At 56.2% G+C, this 10052-nt stretch overlaps 2 protein-coding genes across 2 annotated transcripts; one reads left to right on the top strand and one right to left on the bottom strand.

Annotated features, from left to right (window-relative positions):
• Nucleotides 1-5056: 5056 nt before the first annotated feature.
• On the bottom strand, nt 5057-5524 carry CHGG_07301 (uncharacterized protein; the record flags this gene model as incomplete). Its single annotated transcript, XM_001224956.1, has 2 exons — nt 5057-5256; nt 5377-5524. 2 exons carry the CDS (start codon nt 5522-5524, stop codon nt 5057-5059), a joined length of 348 nt encoding a protein of 115 aa, XP_001224957.1.
• Nucleotides 5525-7938: 2414 nt separating this feature from the next.
• CHGG_07300 (uncharacterized protein) lies at nt 7939-8372 on the top strand (the record flags this gene model as incomplete). The annotated part of the gene is made up of 2 exons (XM_001224955.1): nt 7939-8171; nt 8228-8372. The coding sequence occupies 2 exons, from the start codon at nt 7939-7941 to the stop codon at nt 8370-8372; spliced, it is 378 nt and encodes a 125-aa protein (XP_001224956.1).
• Nucleotides 8373-10052: the final 1680 nt, after the last annotated feature.

Below are 10052 nucleotides of genomic sequence, written 5' to 3'. Positions count from 1 at the left end.
CCCCCCCCCCCTTCCCCAATAGGGCTCCCGGTCCAGCGAGGCTCAGTGCAGACATTGCATGCGCGGGCGGGTACAGGGGGGAGGAGGCGGTACAGGGATACCTGGATACCACTTGGGTGACATGGGGCTGCGTTTGGGCTCGGGTGACAGGGGGGTTGGATGTGACCCAGGTACGGAGGTACAATGGTACATTGGCGCCCTCTTGGAAAACGAGGTCCTGCAAGTCCTGCGCCCACTGGCCAGTCCACCACCCGCGGTCCCAGCCTGTGGTTGGCGTGGATGCCCCGACAGGGGTAAGCGACGAGTGGAGACCGCGAAGGCGGCTTGGGTGTGTGCTTTGTGCTTGACGTGCGGGTGGGCCGCGACTTGGGTCCGCGGGAGAGCCAGGGAGAAGGAGAGAGATGGCCTCGTTGGTATCGAACAAGCGAGACAGCACAGACATCAAGCGGCGAGGATCGATTCGGCACCACGTTAGCCAGCGCCAGACCAGAGGGCCAGCCCGCGACCATCTCTTCCCGCGCGTGTTCAACCACCCACGACTGAAACAATCATGCTCGTCCTGGCCGGGTTTCTTGGCCGGGTACTTTTCCTCCCCCACACGCATCTCGTCATTTTCTATTTCTCGGCCCCGCATTATTGGCACCACACACAGTACGGGCATCCTGTCCGCTGCGTCAGTTTTCCTTCACAGACCGCCGCCGTGCCATTGTGTAGGTAGGTCGTGATGGGAGATGCTGCCGGAGTAAGGGGCTCCTCCCACTCCTGGGGAAAACGGCACATTTCTCCTGGAACCCCTGAAAAATCACTTCGTTTGGTGTTGTTGTCTTTGCTTCTTCTCCCCGGGTGTTTAAGAGAGCCACTCATCAAGCGCGACCGGGAGGGCCGCAGCAGCCAAGCATCGATTTCCCGATGCAGTCCGCCTGCATCCCGTGTGTCGCTGTCTGTCTGTCTGCTGTATGTTCCCTAGTTAATGGGACGACGATGGAACGCAAACCTCGAAATCCACTCGGGCAGGACCAGAACGAAAAGAAAGGACCTTTCCCCTCTCCCCGCCCGCACACCTCAATCACGGCGATCATCCAGGCTGCCAGGCACCTCCAGCCCCATCCCTCCACCGAGACGGCGGGCATCCACACAACTGACTGCGGCCGGCGTAGGTCGCGAACTAGTTACCGTGTAGGACCTGCAAGAGCCGTTCTCGTCAACCCCCTTGCTTCGGAGAAAGCAGCCGATTGTGGTCTGGTGGAGCGCCGTGGTGGGATATTGTGGAGGCTCTGGCGGTGCCGCAGGGACTGTATCTCTGCATCTTGGTTGCATCACGGCATGCCAGATTTCCCGAAAGATATTTTTACTTTTTCAGTTTGTGCAGCTTTTTGGTTGCTGCGCATTCCCGACCTGTTGGGTGATGATTAAGGCTCGCTGTGCCCGGTTCCTGGCTTGCCCAACGCACTTGGAGAATTGGGGGCTGTTTTCACCCAGTTGCTGGCTGCAAAGTCGCTGCATTCGCTGCACTGGCTGCACTGGTCGCACTCGCTGCAAGTTAGGTTGCTGTCGAGGCCAATACCTAGCGGCCAATGGCGGCGAAGAGCCGGGAGTCGAGGTGATCACCGTGCAGGTGCACAGCCTTATCCCGGCCGCATTGGGACAACCCTCCCATCCGGAAAGCAGAACGAAACGGTGTGGATCGTGGCTTGTGGTTTGCATGCGCTCTCTGCGTCGATGACCTTTCTTGGCGAAGCTGCATCGCGCACGCGCTTGCAGTTGAAACTAACTTTGGGCGCTGGGCGCAGTTTCGAATTCGCTGACGGAACATTTCGACGAGATCTGGAAGTTCTGCGAGTTTAACTCAATTCTTCTTTGCACCACAGGAAAAAGCAGTTGGTGGACCGCAGGGCAAGATCGCTGCTTCGTATTTGGTCCAGTCAGTTTGCTGCATCGGTAATGAGTTGGAGAATGGGACCTTGTGCACGTGGGGTTTGCGTTTGCTCCTTCTTCCTCCCCCCGCTGCCCGTGTGTCCACAGCCAAACCCTTCAAATTTTCGCTGCCGACCGCGGAGTTTGATTGTGGGATGAGACAGGACCACGACCCACAGGCATTTTTGCGAGAGATTGTTTTGATCCCATCAACCAAGCTTTTTAGTGTAGGATTGAAACCAGGCCAGTTTTTGCTGGCTTCCGTCATCTCAAGATAAACATAATGTTGAAATGAGTGTGACAGGGGAGGCAGGTCGAAGTATGCACATAGGTCACTCGCCCAGGCATTGGAAAACGTGCGAGTCAGGAACGGTCCCGGCACGAAGCATGCCGTGGCTGGTGATCCCAATTCGTGGGTTGGGTTGTTGGTCTGTTCTGTTGGGTTAGTTCATGTTGTTACATGTTTTACGACCTGTTGCTTCCAGGTTGTATATGGGACCGGACCGGTCAATTCTTTCCCGGTGGCACGGTGCTCCCGTCCCGCTCCGGCAGACGTCCCGTACTTCAGCGTTGGTTCCAGTTGCCGCGACTTTGCCATTCAGGTCCGGCGCGACAGCGGCGTATATCTTGGTAAACGACGTGGACACCAAACAAGAATCGGCATGGATGTAATCTGTGTACCGGTGTGGAGAATGACTTTGCAGACCACTGGTGTTGCTTCAATGTGTAGAAGGGAAAGGTGTACGAACTAAAGAGAGGCGGTGAGCAAAACTACTATTACGAGTTGTCTCCATGCCCTTCCGGAGCCCCGTCGCTATTTCACGCCTATTTTGTTTTCTTGTTGTGTTGAAATCATCTCAACAACAAGCGAGCCGGGTCCAAGGCCCTTGGAGAAAAGTCAAAACGAGCAAAGTTCCCAACATGATCGGCGCGCGCCAAAGTCGGCTCGATGAAAGAAACCAGATCGGGACTAGCCGTGGCTGAGCCGGCAGATGGCCCCCCGCGCCTCAGTGGTGTCTTTTACGCCCGGTGGGGCACCAACCCTCCCTCGATTATCATCCCCGCTGTTTGGTGTGGGGAGAGAGAAAAGGTAAAATCCAAAAAAAGAACGACAGCGTCTCCGGGTAGGGGGCGGTGCAACACTACGACCTTGGTCTTGGGACCATGATGAACTGCCACCATGCAACTCTGATGGGCAACGGCACGTCACTGTTGCATTCGGCCGGGTACAATTTCTGTTTCGTCTGAGAATGATGACATCTCTTTTGCGCACCATGCGACTCACCCACTCACCCCCCATCCTCATCGTATCGCATCTCTGATCGGTTGCAGATCAGGGCATTGCTTGGTCCTGGCCCTGCCAAAATGATGGTTGGCAATTGCGCCAAGCAACAGGGCCCCATGTATCGACCCATCCTTCCGGGTTTGTCACCGTGGACGGTGCGCCCTGAAAATTCCCCTTGTAAACACCGACACTGGTTGGGGTGCCATGCGGCCATCCGCAAACCATCAGCGAAAAAAATAATAACTGATGTCGTATGCTGTCGTACATTTCCTGCATTTACTGCATTATGGTCGCCGATTTGTGCCATGGTGGTATCCCCGAAAGTGCCGAGGACCGATGTTGTGTGCAGGTGATGAGCTGCGAAGCCATTGGCCAGGAGAACGAGGGGTGGTGTCGGACAACGAAGGGTGCAACGAGACATGGCAGTGGAAGTTTGAACCTCGAGGGGCCGACTTCTCTGTGCCGACTTCAGCAGGGCCGCGACAGCAGCAGAGTTACACCGTGGTCGGGGAGCCGGGCGAGCGTCACGGGTTGCATTGGCGCTCGAAGGGCGCCGTCGGCTTTGGGGCACAGCAAATACATAGTGTAAGATCAGGTTTCGAACTTCAACTTCCAGAGCAGATGCTTCTTACCATCCTTGTCCAACCATCTGGACTATATCCATGCCAAGCTTTGGCGCCATCTCGCCTCGCCAGCCACCGCCAGCTCCCAATCGACCGGTTCTGTGGCGGTGGTGGTGGTGATGGTGGTCAGCAAGAGCGGGCGGAACACAAGCCGGTCAGAACTTGAAAGTGAACTCGTCTCGTTTCTGGTCAACCGAGCTGCAAGCCGTCCCTGCAGCAATGGCTCAATCGTCCTGCTGCATTCTAGTCGACACTAAGTTTCGGAGGGTAGGGCCCAGCCCGACGCCATCAAGTCCGGCCAGGAGACCGAGACCCACGGGAGGAGGACTGGCCCCCAGCCCTACGGGTCCCAGCGGTGTGGTTCGTGTGGGCCATCCACGCTCCCACGGTCCGCGCTGTTTCCCTCAACTCGTGGCCGGGCTATCACCGCCTCGCCGCTCACCCACACCGTTATGTTGGTTCCTGCTTGGTGAGACATCGGAACTTGACGAAGACTCCGCCACCCCCACAGCCATTGATGGTCTGTTCTGGGCCCAAGCCATCTCGTGGATGTCGCCCAGGGCGCGCCCAACGGAGTTCACTAGTATAGTGTTCACTAGTCGACCCTAACGGAACCCAAACACAACGCGCCCCTTCCCCGAGCAAGCCACCTCGCGAATCTCACCTCGCAAATCTCACCCCACGAAACGTTTGTGGAGGGGATTTCACCCCGTGGTTAATTATCTCGTCTTCATGCGCTTGGGCGTCTGGCCAGTGATTGGCTAGGATGCGGTTTCGCGGTATGCGAGAAAAAGGGGTGAAAACCCATGATCTCCTCAAGCGAACCAGATCCAAGGACGCGGCAGGTGACCAGGCGGGCAAGCTCGTCGGTCGAACATTTCAACTCGCATAAACCTGCGAGATGGGAAACAGTGGTTCGCGTTGAGCCGCGAAGTTAAGCGAAGCACCGTGCCAGATGAAGTTGCTTTGCCGTCTTCGCGACTGCGTGGAACATCTCGGAAGGGACGGTATGGAATCGAATGCTCATCGAACCGCCAGCCTCGTGCAGGCACTTTGCCGAGATGGGGCGAGGGTGCAGATAAGGCGTGGACCGGGGACGCAGCGGTGTGGCTCTGTTATCGCGGCAATCGCGGTCCTCTTCGAATATATGCCAAGTACAATTTTGAGTTATGAAAATTACGTCGTGTCTTGATCCGAAATCCAAGCTTGGTTTATGGAATAGGGCTGAGCTAATTCATCCCTCCCAAACCGTGGGCTGGCGACGCCACTCCCTGCATTTTCCTTTCAGAATTGGGATACCGAGCCCTAGAAGAAATGCCTCATCGCGTGAGAGACCCAGAGCCGCATCTCTAACCTTCTTTGCGATCCGTGGCTCGGTCAGAGAAGGAGAGGGTTGGGGTCCAGGCTGGTTGCCTGTGTGCCCGGGCCTCAGGCCTAATTGGCAGGTTCTGTCCATTTCCGGCAATCATTGCGACCAGCCGAAACAGGAACAGCGCGATCGGACAATTTCATGATCCACTTGCTTGACACCAGATTGAGCCATGATGGACCTACCAATACGAATGGGAAGGCATTCTGATGAGGATTCCTTCTCCACATTCTGCCCAGACAACACCGCCAATTCCGATGACATCCTTTTGCAAACAAGCAGCAAGGCCAACAACAAGCCAGCGATCGCAGGGAAAATCCCCACGTGCCACATGTGGGCCGTGCACGGAGTGATATTCCGAAGGAGAGGCCGCCAAGACGGCCTCTCCGAATTAAGCGGATGATGCCGATCCCTTGGCGGAGATCTTTCCCAGCAGTTGGGTCGCGCTAGTGCAAGACCCACGAAGCCGATCTCGCTTGCCTCTCACGCTTCCCTTGTTTGTGTTGTTGCCATTGATCGCGCAGTCTTCTCCGCGCGCCCAAAACGCCTCCTCCAACGGGGGCCACTCGCACTGCCGGCACTGCTGGTGTCGCAAGGCCCGGCTCATGTCTGACCGCAGAAAACGGTCGCGACAGTGGCGTCAAGCTAAACAGTCCGGATGCAGGTCCGGATGGTCGGCAAGAACTTCCATCCTTCCCCGGGTTTCGCCGGCCCAAGACAACCGGCTTACTACCCGGACTTTCTGGGGCCAACTCTGAAGATGTTTGTAAAATCGCTCACGGAGGAGTCACCTGGGCCAGCCCACAGGGGGGCCTCCTGTCCAGAGTCGCATCGAAGAGATGGATCAGCCTCGGCCCAAGTGCGAAAATGGGTGCGAGCTGCGGTTGTTTTGGTTGAAAGCGTCAAGGTTGACAACTCCACAAGTTTCGACGTGGGTGCGCAAGGACCAATGCTTGCGGCTCTGTTCTCAAAGCCGGGAACGGCTCCCGGTGGGCCGCGGAGGGGCAAGGAACCGAGGCACCCAGGGCCTCTCGCAGGAAGTGAACTTTCCAGCCACGGCAGGAACCGCGGCTGTGCCACATTTTTCTGAAGTGATGAGATGAATCAAGCTTACTAGCTTAATATGGAAATATTAGGCGAAAGCCAGGGGTTTGAGTCAATCTAGCCTGTTACAGCTAACCTTGTCCCGAGCTCAGTCCAGCCTTGGCTCTCTTCTCCTAACCCTCAGCCTCCACTCATCTTTTGAAGGCAACAACGACTTGCTTGGGAATGCATCCCACGCCGCGGCACATTTTTAATCATATCTCCGTGAGGAATGCCCGTAAAGAATTGCTTTCCACACAGAATAAGCTTCTTTTGAACATTCTGTATAGGTTCCTGGGCAACAGGCTCAGCGGGGTCACTTGTAATCCCCTGTCGAAATGATCTGATGTCGCAGCGGCCCTGGCACCAGCCGTGGCACATGAGCCCAGACATCGAACTTCATCCCGTTTCGTGTCCCGTCCCAAGTTCCATTGATGCGTAGACCAGACCCTAGACAACCAGAGAAATAAGTGGCGACATGTAAGCCTAAATTTGGTAACTAAACGCAAGGGTCCGTCGTGAAACCGGACTACCGATGGCTGCTTTGTCTTGTCTTAGAGCAATATTCAGACGAGACGACGGAGTTCATTGGATTTGACTCCGGACTCGCTAGTGTATCGCTCTCCACAGTCTTGAGACCTGGGGTTTGGTGTAGGATTGAGACGGCGACAAGTGGCGTTGCTCGTGCATTCTGGCAACCGTGGCGGCCCGCCAACTCCCCAAAACAGAAATGAGGTGAGGCCACTTCGCCAGTCACGACCCAAACGGGGGCAGAGCTTTCTGCGCCTGCCTGCAAAGCCACTATCTCTGGCGCTCCTCGTCTTTTCGTAACCCACCTATCAACACGTGGGAACTTTGTTTTCCACTAACGTTTTTCACCAACGTAACGACCTAACACTAACTTAGGCTCCCCCGCGTTCTTCGCCTCAAACATGCAACGGCGGAGAACGGTTGAAAAGTTCGGGCCCGTCGGCGATGTGAAGACGCCATCGTGGATCTCTCTAGGGCGCTCCGGGACGCTCCGGAGCACGCCGGTGAGGGACACACCACCCGCCATGCCCAATAACACCAATCACACGCCACGTCCATTGCCGACATTGACGCAGGCCTTGAGTCTCGGGATATGCATGAGGGACGCCAGTTGGTCAAGCCCGAGGACTCTCAAAACGCCAATAACACGCAACTCGCCAAAATCCGAGTGAACTGGAGTCTCGGTGTTCCAGACCACGTTTTTGCGACCCTTCAGCACGCGCCTGTCTCATTGACACACCCTCAGCAGTAGTGACCGAGAGGTACCTTATCTCCAACGACAATTACTGTGGACGATGCATGTTGCTTTGGCCCACCAAACCCTCTTCTATCCACCATTTTCATTTCCGTAGCTCGCCAGTGGCAGTCATCCGGAAGGATTCTCACATCTTCGTGTGAATAATCCCCCACCTTTCCTCCGACCCCACCAAGTATCAACCCTGTTCAACAACCTGGCTTGGAGGGTTGTGGAGTGCATGATTCAATTAATATCTGCGCACAGGAACCTCCCCGCCGTGTCACCTTGTCAGATAACTAATCAACAAGCAAGGACACCCACAAAAAGCACATCAATCGCTCGCGTCGTTGGCATTGCTTGATCAAAAGTTGCTTAACGAGATGAGGTCGCATTCCACATGGCTGTCCCGGCGATCGGAAACCAAATCTGCCAGAGCATGCTCCTGCGACGCCACCATGACCCCCTCCCGTGTTTGGGAGCTGTCCGGAAGAGGCAGGTCGTAAAGTTTGACGAGCTGGGCTTGCAGGCTTGCAGGGCCCCGGGTCTCTTGGGTCGTCCCAGCAGAGTGGTTCGGGATCGCCCCCAATGCCGCCCGGCGCCATGGATCGAGAAACTTTCTCCCAACCGCCAGTGAGCATGCCCTGAGGTTCGTCTGCGATAACTAGTGGGACGAGCTAAATTTTCAGGGTCGAGGGCCCGACAATCTGCGGGTTTCCCCTCCCAACTAGGACGGACGCCAGCATGTGCGAACGCGGCCCAGGCTGTTCGGGGTCGCTGCAGAGGTACCGTAGCTATCGATACGTCCGTCTCTGCGTAGCATGCAGATATTGACGGGAAGGGAAATTGCCTGACCAAAAGAGCGAGAATCATAACCCCCCGGCCTGGCCAAGTTGGAAGCGAACCAAGAGAGAAAAAGAGACAGGTGGCATCCGGGATGATCACTCCCGCCTTTGCTAACTAACAAACACGTATGTGCTTGGTATGCAGGCCACCTTGTCTGGGAACTCGCAACACCGCATCGGCCCCCAACCAACAAGACGCAAGAAGCAAGGAAGGGAGCAGAGAAGCGAGCAAGTCAGACACATGCATGACAACAAGGAAGCTTGAATGAGGTGCGGCGATCCTCGCGCGGCACTCTGTTCCGAGGATCTGGTCCAGCAATCTGCCCGAGCTCGCAAGCCACTCGACTTGGCTCACGGTTGAGCCCGTCTCCATCGTCATCGTACCCGACAGGTTGGGATGGGCTGGTTCGCTTGATACTGAGCTTGGGCAATCCTCCGGCGGTGAGGCGTGGTGATGCCTGCAGCATTCCCTTATCATGTTAGGAGGCCAACGATCTCGAACTCCAACAATAGTGTGTCCGCCGAGTGGCTCTCTGTCTCCCTCGCTCTGGTGAAATGGTCTCCCAGCATGGCCCCGGCCAGGGTGACATCGACTGCCATGCACTCTGACACCGCAACCATCAAGCAAAAAAGCACGTCGGATGACACGCGAGAATCTTCCCATATTCCATGCCCAGTCCCCACGCTAGTGGCTCCGATTTGAGCCATCTGCGCAAGTTAACTAACGTTGTCGTCCCTGTCCTGCCACATGGGAGGAGACCGGGGAGAAGATGCCCCGGCCGCTCTGCTCGTCAATCCGACCTGCGTGGTGGCTTGGGAAACACGCACCACCACCCCTCCCTCCATCGGAGCGGTCTAGACCGTCCCTCTTCTTCCTCCCCATCCTCACACCACCAAACGCCAAAGGAGCAATTAGACCGATGAGAGGTCGCGCGTGCAGCGGACGATAACAGAAAAAAAAAAAAAACCAATAAAAAAATCTAGACTGGGCGACGAAAGTTCCACGCCAGAGTCACCACCAAAGCATCACATCCAAATCCCGATGCGCGCATCGCATGCAGGTATCCTGGTACCCCATGTCCCTTCCCATGTCCCTTGCCTGGTCGGTCAACCAAGGGCAGGCGCGCGGTAAATCCCGTCCTCCCGGGGTTGCCTCCCCCTCCCTTCTCTCCTCCCCTCCCCCCTCCCCCCCATGCCAGCCTGCCAGTTGTAACCCTGGGATTTTTCGCATCCGAGGGTGGACGGATGGATGGACGGGGACGGGCGGGCACTGGCGGGCCAGCCCAGACAAAGCCCGCTCGCTGGCCAGTGAGCCAGTCAAGAACCCCTGCCGCCTCGGGGACGTCGCCTGCCGAGATGAAATTTTGCTGCAGGGTGGTCGCCGACCACTTTACGCATTTGCGCTGGTGTCGTCAACAAGTCAAACAGTCCCTACCCCAAAGCACGTTTTTTTTTTTTTCTCCTTTCCTCTTGGTTTTGATTTTCGCAGCAAATTCCTTGCGGTAAGATGAGCGACAACATGGGGCAATCGATCTTCCCCCACTTTTATTAGCGGATCCGGGAAAAACTCCGACAGCTTTGATTTGTCGAGGCGCGTTTCGTGATTTCAACTGTTTCCGTAATCATCTTTTGCTTTTTTGTTTGTATCGTCATGCCATTCTTGACTGAA

The sequence above is a fragment of the Chaetomium globosum genome, genomic scaffold (genome assembly GCF_000143365.1).
Source record: "Chaetomium globosum CBS 148.51 scaffold_5 genomic scaffold, whole genome shotgun sequence".
NCBI classification, from domain to species: Eukaryota; Fungi; Ascomycota; class Sordariomycetes; order Sordariales; family Chaetomiaceae; genus Chaetomium; species Chaetomium globosum.
This window is presented reverse-complemented; position numbering and strand designations above follow the sequence as displayed.